General features: G+C 38.9%; 1 protein-coding gene across 1 annotated transcript in view; it reads left to right on the top strand.

Annotated features, from left to right (window-relative positions):
- Positions 1–15,953, top strand: part of mtbp (MDM2 binding protein) — a 134,296-nt gene that overhangs the window by 22,118 nt on the left and 96,225 nt on the right. Inside the window, exons 7-9 of the mRNA XM_028817753.2 lie at positions 4,612–4,726; positions 6,399–6,527; positions 6,963–7,057. Coding sequence (XP_028673586.1) covers positions 4,612–4,726; positions 6,399–6,527; positions 6,963–7,057 — 339 coding nt within the window. The remainder of the gene's footprint in view (positions 1–4,611; positions 4,727–6,398; positions 6,528–6,962; positions 7,058–15,953) is intronic.

The raw sequence follows: 15,953 nt of genomic DNA on the forward strand, positions 1-15,953 counted from the left end.
CTGCTCCACAAGGCTTATTTTCACCTGGACAAAGCTGGCAGCAGTGTGAGGATTTTTTTTTTATTATGTCTCCAGTGCCTTCAGTGCTATCCATGCATCCCTATTAAGGGGTAAACTCAACGATATGCAGATGGATGACCCTCTGGTGTCTTGCATAATGGACTATTTGTCAGACAGAATGCAGTTTGTGAGAGTCAAGAACTGTGTTTTTGATATGGATCTGTGGAATACTAGAGCACCTCAAGGAACAGGCCTGTCTTCGTTTTTCTTTATTTTGTACACCTCAGACTATATGTTATAACACCAGTTCATATCACTTGCAGATTTTCTCAGATACTGTAATTCTGCACTTATAGGGTGTGTCGATAAAGGGATGAGACAGTATAGGAGTCAGATGGACAACTTTGCTTCTTGGTGCTGAACAAACTGTCTGCAACTAAACATCAGCACAGCCAAGGAACTTACGCCACACCAAAGAACATCTATGTGCAGTCCTTTATTTTGGGAATAGATGTAGAAGTCGTCCACTTGTACAAATACTTTTGGGGGGGATCCACATCAATGACATGTTGGACTGGTCTGGTAATACAGAAGAACAATATTGAGGAACATTTTGCGTCACCAGTGGCACTGGACCACTACTTGTGATGCTAGAATGAAGGCGGGTGCCTCAGCTGTCCACAACATTGAATCCTGTCAGACAAAGACTTGGAAAACTGAGGAATGATTTAAGCACATTTATGTTAGGTAGAATGCCCATTGTGCGCAGATTTGTCTTTTGGCCTTAGAACCATGTAGATGTTTTTATTTATTTATTTATTTTCCTTTTCTATCCTCCCGGTAATCTAACCTAGTCACCGGACTCCTCCCCTTATATCATGATATTATATATAAGACACTGTTCTAGTTATATATCTCTTTTCTAAGACCATATACATTTGTTTCCTAATGTTACTTGCTTTTTTTTTTGCTTGTAATTTTCTCTTTGATATCATATAAAGTACTTTTATCTTTATTGTTTGTATGAAAATGTGTTATATAAATAAATGTTTTTATTGCTGTTGCAATAAGAAACTGCATAGCAGGCTCATTTTTTCCTTAGGAGACTATGTTCCTTTAATGTGATTAGTTTCATCCTTCATATCTTTTACAACTCTGTGATGGCCAGTGCGATTTTTCTACACTGTGGTGTGCTGGGCTGGTAGCATCACTTCAAGAGCGGCCCACTAAATCAACAAACTAATTAAAAGGGCAGACTCAATTATAGGACATACTCTGGATAAAGGTTATTATAGTTAATGAAAACTAAAGTCAAAACTGAAATTGCGAGTAAAAAACATTTTCGGAAACTGAAATAAAGTAATTAACAAAACCGAAACTAAAAAAATAAATAAATCTAAACAAACTATTAAAGTAGCTGGAAAGATTAATGGAAATAAAATAATAATTTACTAAAAATATTTTTAGTTTGTGGCGCAGTGGTAGTGCTGCTACCTCGCAGTAAGGAGACCTGGGTTGGCTTCCAGGGTCCTCCCTGTGTGGAGCTTGCATGTTCTCCCCGTTTCTGTGTGGGTTTCCTCCGGGTGCTCCGGTTTCCTCCCACAGTCTAAAGACATGCAGGTTAGGTGCATTGGCGATCCGAAATTGTCCCTAGTGTGTGCTTGGGGTGCACTGTTTATGTGTGTGTGTGCGCGCCCTGCGGTGGGCTGGCACCCTGCCCGGGTTTTTTTTCCTGCCTTGCACCCTGTATTGGCTGGGATTGGCTCCAGCATACCCCTATGACCCTGTACTTAGGATATAGCAGGTTGGATAATGGATGGATGGATATTTTTAGTTTTCGTCACAACCAGACTTGCCTAAGGGCTAACCTGGGATGCAGGGGTCCCGAAATGAATCAAAATATATTAATAAGAATTTCATATTTGGTTTCTGAATAAGTATACCTGCCATTAGTTTTTAACCCTTGTAATTCTGACTAAGCCCAAAATACAGTATGTACACAGCAGTTATTGCAGCAGCACACACTAAGCCAAATTCTAGGCTCTATGCGAGTCTAATGTCCATTATGATGAACTGCCACGTTTCTTTCTGCTTCTTGTATATCAAGATGTAATTCAAATGCCTAAAGTCAGAATGTGCTGGTCAACAAAACCTTTACTGTATGGAGAGAAAAATCACAAGTGAGTGACGTTTCAGTTTATTTCTCAGATGCCTGTCGATACAAACCTTGTAAAAATTCCTCAGTTGGCAATGTCTCTACTGAACTATTAGTAGGTAGGTGAAGGGAATTTGTTAACTGGTGAAAAACCAAACCTTCTAATGTGTTTTTGTATTTATTCTTTATTCATTTATCTTTTTTAGTTTATATTCAAATCTCAAAATACCTGATATTGTGAAAATAATCCTGTGTCAGAATTATGTTTTTAGATAGATAGATAGATTTTAAAATATTTGTCCCCCCCCATTTCTTTTTCTCTTTCTCTTAAAATAGTTGCAATATCATATTCTTTTTTGTTCTTAACATCAGCCATATCATACATATTGCGTAACAGGATTTTTTCCTGCCTTGCATCCAGACCTGCTTGGATAGGCTATAGGATTCCTACGATCCTGCACTGGATATGTATATATTGTTCCTAATCTCAGATGGAGTTTCTGTCATTTTGTGGCTGTCCATACTATTATTACCTGCTCTTAAGGGTTTACTGTTCTTATGCAAGGGCTATTCACGTCTCACTGCCTCTAACCTTAACACTACATGCTGGTTTTTCTTTGTTCCCTAAATACAACTAGGTGGGGTCTGCACACTAATTTAAACCTAAGAGCCCTGTTTTTCCTAAGCCCCCATAATTTTCATGATTACACCTATCAGAACACAGTAGAGTCTATTTCCTGATTTTATTTATTTATTTTATATCTTTTCAGGCCTGCAGGTGGCAAAATTCTGTCTATAAATTTTTATGTGCCTGAGATGGAATCAGAGATCAATATGGCTGGTAGAAAATAAAGCCCAGTATGGAGGATTTTTGAATGAAATATTGAAGGCATTAATTGTAAACACATTTTCTTGAAGCAGGATATGTTGTGTGCTGTAGACATTTAGAGTAAAAACCCTCAAGCCTTAAGATTAACCTAAATTTCATCAGAAATTGGCCCATTCTAGGCAAGCAAAGAAAAAGATGAAAAGTGCCAACAGTCAACACACATTTGTTCAGCACAAATGGCATAGAAAATATTTTAAAAAATTAGAAAATCGTATAAAATTTTTCATATCCAGTATCTGATTTTGATTATGCTTGTTGTTATAAGACAAATACAAAACCAGATAGTAAGCCATGTAGTGTAGTAAGCTTCCACCAATAAACTCGTATCCAAACCTGTTAAGTGTACAGTTCTGTCTGATTGTGACACAAAATTAAACTCCACAGTAGCTCTTTAACCATACCATAATTACCAAAATTAAAACTGAAACTAATAGATCTAAAATAAAATAGAAATGTCTTTGTGAAATAAAAACTAAATTAAAATTAAAAATATTCAATGAAGAAAAACTAAAACTAAAGTGAATTTCCAAGTAAGGTCAGGAAAAATATAGAAATAAAAACTAACACAAAAAGGCAAAACTATAATAACCTTACCCTGGACCCCCTGAAGGCAGTGCCATTATGAACAATGCTACACATCCTCTCTCTGAGACACTAATACTGGATAATTGCATCCAACAAATTATTCAGCAGAAGTATGTCAAGAAGCGCTACAGGGCCTCGTTTATACCAACGGTAGTACGCCTATATAATGCCTTACTGTGACTGTAATTGTCAAGTCAGAAATATTTTTTCTTTTTAATTTTATTCCTTATTAGTCAGTCTTATCTCTGTTCAGACATATGTGTGTGTGTGTGTGTATGTATATACATATTTATATCTAATGGGCATCAAATAATGTTCTGCCTGACCTATCTGCCTGTCATAATCCAAACTAATCTATCCTGATCTAATCTGAATTTCAAGTCGGTGTCTCTAAATTTGTGAGACAAACAGTTGTTTATATTTCTACTAATTTGTTTGAATGTACCTTTTATGGGGTGATGTGGTCACACATTCGTTCACAGTGACCCAAGGTAGAAAGCAGCCCTGAAAAGGTTGCCAGTCCATGACAAGACACTTTCACTGTCACACGACTAGTTCAGAGCCTGTAATTAACTTAACCTGCATACCTTTGGATATGAAGGAAAATAATCCATGAAGATACAGGAAGAACTTTCAAACATCACACTGAGAAGAATATGGTGCAGGATTTGAGCCCAGGGACCTTGACCCATGAGGTAGCAGCATTAACCATGTCACTCACAATCTTTATTATTTTTGAAATGAGAGTTATGTTTAAAATTAGGGTTTACCATTTTAAATTAAAAAAAGTTCTGTGCATGACATCCAAAACTTTAAAATTCAACTGAAAACTACCATGAGAATGTGAATTTTTCAAAATTCATATGTTGTAAAATGTCACTAGATAGCTTTTTCTCAAAACAACCTCTCATTAACTAATATACTTCCTAGTGTGAACTGAACCATACTTTGTAAAACAATTTGTTTTTGATTTTGTTCATAGGTGGCAGAGACATGCTGCATATTTATCAGCTCAATTTTGTGATCTTAGTAATCTTGAAAGCTTCCTAGATTTGAAGGAAATCTGGCGTGGAAGCATTCTTATTCATCAGAAAAAGGTACATGTAAAGCATTTTAAAAGAATTTTACCTTTTTTCAGTTTTCAAATGTTTCTCAATTACATATAATACTTATGCATTTTGTACCAGTTTGTAATTGTACTGCAAAAATCTTGAGAAGTACGATTGTAAAGATAAAATAAGTTACACATTAGAAATCCTAAAGTCAAAAACCTTTCCAACACTTCTATAAATATTCAGAGACATTTGTTGTTTAAGCTCTAGGTTTGTATGTCATACTAACAAACATAATGAGGATAAAATGTACTTAGCGTTGCCATTTGTCTTAATACAGCTGAAAACACTGGCAGATTTTCTAGCAGACTAAATCCTGACTGTTAGAGTCTGGATGCCACGCCCTAAAATTAATGATGACAATATTCTAAGAAAATTAGAAGTAAAAGTAGTGAAAATGCTTAGCTTAGTACCTCCAAGACCTTTCACAGAAAGTGACAGACTAGGTTTGTACTGTATGTATTGAAATGAATTATTTTATCTGTAACTTTGTGGTAAACTTGAGTAGTCATGATAAAATTAATAATTTGCTCACTGTAACTAGTAATTCATAGGTAGTGTTATTTACAAAGAAAATTAAGCAGTTTATAGCATGACCAATAAAGGAGTTTGCTCAACCTGTGAATTTATTTGGTGATTATCAAGATTTAATGAGTAAATTTCTGAATATGTGAGGAAGAAAAATACTGATGTTTGAAATGGATAATTCAGGTTGAAGCAATTATTGTGTCTTTGTTCATTTCCAAATTTTCTCTATGTCTGTTATGTTCTTTACCTGGTTATTTACCATATCTCCACATACCAATTATTAGCATTAGCAGAATTAGGAAATGAATGAATGATCAAATTAATCATTTAACTTAGATATCACTTAGAAAAAATTGTGAGTGAGAGTCGTTAATTCAGGATCAAAGCCTTATGAATAAAAAATAAGAAGTGTCACTTATCCACACATCTGTACATTTAATTGCTTTGCGCTCTCCCCGACCATAACCTATCATCTATGGGAGAGGAGCGAAAGCTTTAGATTTGTCAAAAGGTTCGATTTACAGTTTTCGACGGATTTCAACATTTTAGGGTCCCCTGATACGGAAAATATCGATATTTCAATGATGGATGTGTGTCTGTGTGTCACAGTTTCCTGAGGACCGCGTAGAGCTAAAATGACTGGATAGAAAAATACCAAACTCAAAACGTAAGCCTGTTATGAGATGATGATGATGATGTGCTGATTGGTTTTTGAGCCAAATCATGCAAGAGAAAGGAGCACTCTAGAGTACAGTAACCCTAAAATGCTCTAATTCTGCAATTAATTTTGAATTCTTCTTGTCAATTGCTATTGTAATGACCTATTTTATGATCAAAAAGATCAGCATCAGAGCGGTAAATAATTGCTGAAATGTTATAGAATAGTTCGGGTTACTTGGTTCCAAGGCATAAAGCCTACTGACGCTCACGTCCAAATTTTATTACTGAGAGTTGCTTGTCCCAGTCATTTAGAATAAATGGAAAAACTAAATAATTTTGTACCAAGATTGTTTAAATATTTAAATTGAACAGAAAATACTGCATTTTTTAATTGCAGCATTTTTGTTAATGCAAATTCCTGATAATATATATACTGAGATAGCATTTCTGATATTTTTGTCTACTGTAGTTTACATCAGACATAAGATTTTCAGGATTCAGTTTGAAGAGGATCCATAGAATGCCTATAAGCAGCTTGTTTTCTTTAGAGGGCTCAGACAATTTTTCAGTACGGGCTTCAAACAAAAACTATAATGAGGTAATACTTTTATTTTCAGAAATTTTAATTATAAATTTGATAATCAGCCATTGTCATGGAAACATAACTATTATGTGAAAAGTTTTGAAGGATTATATTAATCAATACTGTTTTATAAAATTACAGATTAGTTTATTTAAGACTATATAAAGATTTACTTGATATTATGTTTATTATTATATTGTTATTGCCTTAAACATTAATAGGTTACAGAATTTGATCTATACTGGTATATCCTTTTCAGAGATGTATTTTTTTTTGTTTGGTGCATATTTCACCTACTTAATCTAATACCTATCTATTTAGCTTTTTAGAAATGCAATGTTTTGCATAACTGGATTCATTTTGTTAATATTTTAGACCTTGTGAACAAATGTGTTTTGATTTTGAGATTCAAAAAATGTTATCTTACTCCTGCATGTTTATATTATATAGGTATTCCATTATTATAAACCTGTACTGGAACTGGTGCAGTTACTGCAGATTTCTGATCTTCCACTTTACTTCTATTCAGGCATGGAGTTTGAACTGTATCCTTTTAAAGCTTTCCAACTTTAATTCTTTTATTGCACATGCCATTTTTAGGAAAACATCAGTTCCTTTTTAAATATTAAGATTGAAGTGAAATTTAAAATTAAATAGTGTACAATTTGACCTTTTTCCAAGACATACAACTTCAGTGAGTGAAAAGACAATTTTATTTATATCTCAGTATTTTTAATTTTTCCACAAATACTTCTGTATTTTGTAATTTCTGTTTACTTCAGATTTGTGTCTGCCATTTATTTTAATATCCAAATATAAATCAACAGTAAGTTATTGAAAGTTGCCCCAATTTTATTAATTTGCATATTGTTATATCACTATATAATTTAGAAATGATAAAAATTATCTTTAGTCAAAGCAATCGCATTTTTTAGTTGGGCACAGTTTTGTTTTTTAAGTAGACAGAATAGGTGAAGTTTGGTGGACCCATCTGGTTGGCTGAAATGACTTGTATAGTACAATCATCAACAAATTTTTTTTCTGCTTAACCTGTAATGTGTTTTATTGTTATGTGTTATTACTGTGAGATCAATCACTTATTATTCAAGTTATTGATGATTTTTTTTTTGCTAGGCAAATATTTATAAGGTACTAAATAAGTTGAAAATGAAGGATCAGTATATTAATTTATATAGTATAAATTAGTAATATATTAACCTCCTTTTTTTTCTAAAACAAAAAATGTTATGTATAACAGAAACATGTAGATAACAAAATTCAACCTAATCACAACAGAAATGGTATGTCTAGTGTCCACTGCTGTACTGATGCAGATTTTGTTAGTCTTCAATAAGCACACCAGTTTGAATATGAAATGTTTTACTTACAAAGATGCAAAACACATGAACTGAAAAAGTTCTGGTTGGAAAAGCAGGTTTTGCAGTTCATCTGCACATTCCAACTAGGAAGATACATTGTCTTGAAGGGGACAACAACAGTAATTTAGTCTTGAGTATGTTTACCATAATAATGAATTTTTTTCTTTTAGTTAAACAATATAAGAACATAAAATAGATCTTTTATTTTAAACACCATATCCTGTCACTGAAAGCTTTCAAAAACATTAAGGCAGATTTTGGTCAAGCAGTCAGACAACCGTTCCTTTCTAACCAAAGTACTGTATTTGTTCTATCATACCAGAGTGTAAGAGGTTTTTTATAGAACTGATCTCCAAATTCAATCTTCTTTCTGTGAAACTTGTAATAGGGTAGAATGTGTCTGTGTTCACCACCTTTATATAATTCTGAGAACAGAGTTGCAAGAAAGTGATTCTCCTGCAAGAATACGCCAAACAATCCCTTTTATCTTTTTAGATTGCCAACAGTGTGGTGAGAATTTACCTCCTTTGCCCATTAATATTAAAAAGTGTCTATATTGGGTACCACCATCAGCCAAATTTCCAAAAGAAGCATCACTAAACAGGACCATTTTTAAAGAGTCATCATACCCTAAATGTTGAAATTTCAGTGTGATATGTACAGATTTCAGTTTCCTCCGTGTTTGTTTCGTGAATGCTTTGTACTGTAGCATACTTTTTGTTGGAATGCGAGGCTGCAGACATCAAACATCACATCTGGCCTTCTTTGTTAAGAAACCCATAGAAGCTGACCTGTTTTTAATTTTAGCCGGTTAGTTTCGATTTTTGTAAGTGGTTCTTCACGTTACAGGGTTCTTGAGGAGTCTATAGGAATAGGACAGAGTTTTTTCTGTATGTTTCCTGCTGTAATTACATAACACCTGTTTGCCAGCATAGCAAATATTATTATGTTCTTCATGTCCAATCTGAAACACAGGTTTTAAATACAGAATTACAGTTTCTGGTAAGTCTTCTGAGCCCCCCCATATAAAGTCATCAACATGAGAAGCACAAAGTTCACTTACACTGCCATGTTCATCTGACCAGTAGAAAACAGCAGGATCTACTAGTGACATTATTCCCCCTGTGGTTTTTATTCACTTTGTTGTAAAAGTAGAGTGATGCATCTGCAAGTCCATAAATACACTTTTTTAATTTCCACAATATTCCCTTACATTTAGCTTCAATTGGAGGCTGAATATAAATATCTCAAGACCGTTCTATTCCTTGCAAGAGTGCAAATTTAATATGTATGGAATGTACAGTACATTCCATTGCTTCTGACAAATGACAGTTGGAAGCAATCTTAGAGATTTAGAAGAACATGTTAGTGAATCTTTTGGAAGTTCATCCCTACCAAATTCTTTAAAACCTGTAGCCACAAGATGAGCTTTAGGCACTGTACCAGCTGGTATCTCTTTCTAGGTGCATACCCATCTTGTGGAAAGAAAGTTTTACCCTAGATCTGGAATTTCTTCAAAAACTGTATTTCCAATTGCAGAATTCCTGTTGTGTAGCTGTATCAAAACACAAATCTTTGATCTCAAGCACATCTTCATTAGGAAAAAAAACTTCTGAATATCGTCCTTTAGGTCAATACTAAGACCATAAACTCTTGATATACAGGTATCAGCTGAGCCTCAGGTCCCAGCAAGCTCATTAGGCTCAGTGTAGCGCAAATTGTACCAATTTCCATATTTTTCTCTGGCATTTCCTGCTTGTCCAAGAATTTCCGCTTTATGCTGGACTCCACTGTCTCTGTCAGTGTATTTGATAGTTTGACCTGGTTTCATTGCAAACTATGAGTTTACTGAAGGTTGCTGAACATCCTCTGTTTCCTCATTAACACTTTCTGTGCCACTGTTGATATTCTTTCTGATTATTGGCATCTTTTTCAATGTCTTTGTTAACCAAATCATTTTCTGTATTTGACATTTTCTGTGGAATTCTGCCCTGTGGAGAAACTGCCTATTTCTTGAACACCCACCTTCCTTAATCTTGATGTACACATACACAAATACCTCCGTGTCTTACAAAGACTACCAAACTATCTTGTCCATAACAACTTCAGGACCTTTCCATTCTGCACAGTCAACTTGTTTATAGTATACTTTGTCTCCAGTCTTGTACTTTTCATCTATAGGGTGCAGCTGTTTTCAAAGAGCTCTGTGTATCCTGTCTGAACATTTGGCTGCTGCAAATGCTTTACGAGCTGTATTCAAAGCAATAACATGCTGTCCAACCCAAACATTCATTGTTGTTCCTTCAAGGATTGTTGGCTTGTCAATTAGTATAGAAGGCAAAGTTTGGTTTTGCCCAAATACAAGTTGATATGGACTATAGCAATGTACACAATGTACAGTTGTCTTCACCATGAGTGTCCAGTCTAATTCAGTTTGCCAGTCACATGCATTACCTTTTTTAAGCTTCAGAAGGATTTCTGTCAGTGTTTGGTTGTGTCTTTCTAAAAGCCAATTACTCCATGGGCTGTATGCTGCTGTTGTCTTTATTTCCATATTACATTTTTCGGCCATGCCTCTCATTTCTTTGTTGTTAAATTCCCCTCCATTTCCATTATATATTTTTGTGTTGGTCTATGAATATTTATATATTAGTGGATAAAATACTAAACAGTTTCAGAAGGTTTCTTTGAAGTCACAATACTTCCTGTACTAAAATGTGTGAAATGATCAGGTATGTAGAGATACCACACATTTGATTCAAGATTTTGTTAGGAACAGATAAGAATATATCTTCAGGCCAATGGCAAGCCCATAGATGGTAAACTTTGCTGTACTTCAAACATGTTTCACAAGTATTCACAATTTTTTATAAAATAGACATGCATTCTTTGTCATTATTACCAGAACTGCACAAGAGTTTCTGTAGTTTATCAACTGAAGTATGTCCAAACTGCTTGTGAAGCTTTCATGAACTACTATTTAGATAGATAGATAGTTTGCGTATCCTTATCTCGGATGTTTATACAATAATATCTAGAAGTTGTCTATTCAAGCTTAATTGGCTGTTTAAACATTATTGCTCTGTCATTTCCAATGTCAAGCACAGCTCCAGCTCTCTTTAAAGATGTTTTGCTAAAGAGCAAAGGAATATCTGCGAGGATCACTTCTGTCTTGGTGTTGCACCTGGTGTTGCACCTGGCGTGTCCAATTTTAGCTGTAATTTGAATTTTTTTTTTAGTTCCCTGCACAATTTTTCCATCATCAAATTTAAAAGCTCTACAGCTTGGTAGATCAGTCTGATTGTCCACTTCATTCAGACTTTGCTCACTCACAAAATTACGTTTCCCCACAAGCAGTTTGAGTGCACACAGTGTCAATTACTGCAGATCCCAAGATGCAACAACACAAATCTCAGAATCAGAGGAAGATTAATTTGAATATAGTTTAGCATTGCACTGTTCAATGTCATTCATATTTACATTACCCTCTGTTAGTTTCACTTGTTCACTTTTATGCAGTCATTAGCCAAATGAATCTGTAATCTTCTGCCAAACCTGTCGAGTGGGTTTGAACAAGGTGATGGCAATTTCTAACGGTTCTTCTGATATCACAACATATTTTGTTTTTGATCTGTAAAATAAGCCACATCACTTTTCATTTATATCCCAGTGGAAGCATAGGCAACTGCTGTTTTCTCTCCGAAGATGCGCTTTAACGTCAACTTCATCGAGGCAGAAGTTAGGCTTGAGCACACAGTTAGAGCCAGCCATTTGTCTTTAATTTATAGACCAGCACTATCAAAGAGTTTGAAAGCTAATATGGTATCTTGAAGAGTCCTGTCATATTTATGCATACGATTATAGCATTGTTTGAACTTAGTAATGTAATACGCCATCAAAACTGAACTTTCCCACATTATACACCTTTTGCATATTTTTGATGATCATCTGTTACATAACCCAAAGTCTGTACAGTTTTGGTGCTATGTGATTGGCTTCATCATAATCATCATTATTAGTGAAATGCAGGTATTTTGTAATGATTCAGAATCAGATTTATTGGCCTATGCACGTATACAAGGAATTTGACTCCGGTTGATGAAGCAAACAGGACAACATCATCTGCAAAAGCAGTGACCCAATCCTGAGTCCACCAAACCGGACCCCCTCAACACCCTGGCTGCACCTAGAAATTCTGTCCATAAAAGTTATGAACAGAATCGATGACAAAGGGCAGCCCTGGCGGAGTCCAACTCTCACTGGAAACGGGTTCGACTTACTGCCGGCAATGCGGACCAGCTCTGACACCGGTTGTACAGGAACCGAACAGCCCTTATCAGGGGGTCCGGTACCCCATACTCCCGGAGCACCCTCCACAGGATTTCCTGAGGGACACGGTCGAACGCCTTTTCCAAGTCCACAAAACACATGTAGATTGGTTGGGCGAACTCCCATGTACCATCCAGGACTCTGCTAAGAGTGTAGAGCTGGTCCACTGTTCCGCGACCAGGACGAAATCCACACTGTTCCTCCTGAATCCGAGTTTCGACTATCCGACGGACCCTCCTCTCCAGAACCCCCGAATAGACTTTTCCAGGGAGGCTGAGGAGTGTGATCCCTCTGTAGTTGGAACACACCCTCTGGTCCCCCTTCTTAAAGAGGGGGACCACCACCCCGGTCTGCCAATCCAGAGGCACTCTCCCTGATGTCCATGCGATGTTGCAGAGACGTGTCAACCAAGACAGCCCTACAACATCCAGAGCCTTGAGGAACTCCGGGCGTATCTCATCCATCCCCGGGGCCCTGCCACCAAGGAGTTTTTTGACCACCTCAGTGACCTCAGTCCCAGAGATGGGGGAGTCCACCTCCAAGTCCCCAGGCTCTGCTTCCTCATTGGAAGGCATGTTAGTGGGATTGAGGAGGTCTTCGAGGGACTCCCCCCACCGACCCACAACATCCCGAGTCGAGGTCAGCAGCGCACCATCCCCACCATATACAGTGTTGACACTGCACTGCTTCCCCCTCCTGAGACACCGGACAGTGGACCAGAATCTCCTCGAAGCCATCCGAAAGTCGTTCTCCATGGCCTCCCCAAACTCCTCCCATGCCCGAGTTTTTGCCTCAGCAACCACTGAAGCCGCATTCCGCTTGGCCTGCCGGTACCTATTAGCTGCCTCCAGAGTCCCACAGGACAAAAGGGACCGGTAGGACTCCTTCTTCAGTTTGACAGCATCCCTCACCGCCGGTGTCCACCAACGGGTTCGGGGATTGCCACCACGACAGGCACCGACCACCTTATGGCCACAGCTCCGGTCAGCCACCTCAACAATAGAGGCACGGAACATGGCCCATTCGGACTCAATGTCCCCCACCTCCCTCGAGACGTGGTCGAAGTTCTGCCGGAGGTGGGAGTTGAAGGTATTTCTGACAGGGGGCTCTGCCAGACGTTCCCAGCAGACCCTCACAACACGCTTGGGCCTACCAGGCCTGACTGGCGTACTCCCCCACCATCGAAGCCAACTCACCACCAGGTGGTGATCAGTTGACAGCTCCGCCCCTCTTTTCACCCGAGTGTCCAAGACATGTGGCCGCAAGTCCGACGACATGACCACAAAGTCGATCATCGAACTGAGGCCTAGGGTGTCCTGGTGCCAAGTGCACATATGAACACCCCTATGCTTGAACATGGTGTTTGTTATGGACAATCCGACAAGTCCAATAACAAAACACTCGGGTTCAGATCGGGGGGGCCATTCCTCCCAATCATGCCCTTCCAGGTCTCAATGTCATTGCCCATGTGAGCATTGAAGTCTCCCACCAGTACGAGGGAGTCCCCAGAAGGTATGCCCTCTAGCACCCCCTCCAGGGACTCCAAAAAGGGTGGGTACTCCGAACTTCTGTTCTGTGCATACGCACAAACAACAGTTAGGACCCGTCCCCCCACCCGAAGACGAAGGGAGGCTACCCTCTTGTCCACCGGGGTAAACCCCAATGTACAGGCTCCAAGTCGGGGGGCAATAAGTTTGCCCACACCCGCTCGGAGCCTCTCACCGGGGGCAACTCCAGAGTGGTAGAGAGTCCAGCCCCTCTCAAGGAGATTGGTTCCAGAGTCCAAGCTGTGCGTCGAGGTGAGCCCGACTTAATCTAGCCGGAACCTCTCAACCTCGCGCACTAGCTCAGGCTCCTTCCCCTTCAGAGAGGTGACATTCCATGTCCCAAGAGCCAGCTTCTGTAGCCAAGGATCGGACCTCCAAGGTCCCCGCCTTCGGCCACCACCCAACTCACACTGCACCCGACCTCCTTGGCCCCTCCCATAGGTGGTGAGCCCATGGGAAGGGGGACCCACATTACCTCTTCAGGCTGTGTCCGGCCGAGCCCCATGGGTGCAAGCCTGGCCACCAGGCACTCACCATTGAGCCCCACCTCCAGACCTGGCTCCAGAGGGGGGCCCCGGTGACCCGTGTCCGGGCGAGGGAAAACGCCATCCAAATTTTTTATTCATCATAGAAGGTCTGTTGAACCGCACTTTGTCTCATCCCTCACCTAGGACCAGTTTGCCTTGGGTGGCCCTACCAGGGGCATAAAGCCCCGGACAACAGAGCTCCTAGGATCATTGGGACACGCAAACCCCTCCACCGCGATAAGGTGGCGATTCGAGGAGGGGCACTCTCTAATTATAAATTACATAATAGACTTACACACAACAGTTAATCACACACCTGAGATAAAATAAAAAACACAATGCAGACAATGTAAAAAAGTATATATATGCATACAAAGTACACAGTGCAACTCAGTGCAAGAAATGGTGAAAATAAACACTGAAAAAAAATTAACAATATGTGATTAGTTTTGGGAGGCCTGGGGGATGAAACTAACCATTTATTAGCTTGATGGCCTGTGGGAAAATCTGTTCTTATATCTGTTTGTTTTGGCGTATATTAATCTATAACGCCTGGCCTATGGAAGAAGTCCAAAAAGTTTGTGGCCTGGGTGTGAGGGGTCAGTAATGATTTTCCTAACCCATTTCATGACTTTGGAATAATACAGGTCCAGTAAGCTGGGCAGACCTGATTATTCAATATAGCCTGTTTTTGTCATGTTTAGCCACTGATGCAAACCACACTGTTATGGATGAGCTAAGGACAGACTCAATGACTGCTGTGTAAAATTGAATCTGCAACTCCTGTGGAAGGTTGCACTTCCTCAGCTGTCTCAGGAAGTCCATTTGCTTTTGTGCCCTTTTTATGATAGATCCTACATTGGTCTCCCATTTCAAGTCCCGGGAGATTATACATCCCAGAAACGTGAAGGTTTCCACAACTTTCACAGTAGTATTAAGTATGGAAAGAGATGATAATATTGTGGGACCTCTCCTAAAATCCACTTTCATCTCCACAGTTGTGACAGTGTGTGCAGACTCGTCATCATTCCTCATGAATCCAATAATGGTTGTGTCATCCTCATATTTGATAAGTTTGACAGAGGGGTCCTTAGAGGTGCAGTCATTTGGGGGGGGGGGGGGGGAGCAGTGGGGAGCACACACATCTCTGTTGATTGTACGATAGCTAGATGTGAATTTCACCTGCCGTTTTCTGTTGGGCAGGAAAATGGTGATGCATTGACAGGTGGAGACAGGGAGGCAGTTTTGAGTGGAGGAGCTCCAAGATTATTGTGTTGAAAGCAGAGCTGAAGTCTACAAACAGAATCCTTGCATATGTCCCTGGGTTGTCAAGATATTGCAGGATGTAGTGCAGACTTGTGTTGACTGCACCATCCACTGACCAGTTCTCTCGGTAAGCAAACAGAAGGGGTTCTAACAAGGGAGTTCTGATGTCCTTCAAGTGAGCTATTATGGCTCCACAAATAGTAGCATCGGTTCGGTGCATTCTAGTATTTTGTCTGTTTTTGTTTATTTGTCCCGTCCTTTAGTGTTCAGCTGTAATCAAGTAATGAGGGAAAAACAACACTCACTCATACCTTTACCAGAAATGGGTGTCTGCAGCAACCAGTTTGTGTACCAGTACCATCTCTGGACTGGTTTGCACAGTATGCCATGCAG

Source organism: Erpetoichthys calabaricus, chromosome 13, assembly GCF_900747795.2.
Source record: "Erpetoichthys calabaricus chromosome 13, fErpCal1.3, whole genome shotgun sequence".
NCBI lineage: Eukaryota > Metazoa > Chordata > Cladistia > Polypteriformes > Polypteridae > Erpetoichthys > Erpetoichthys calabaricus.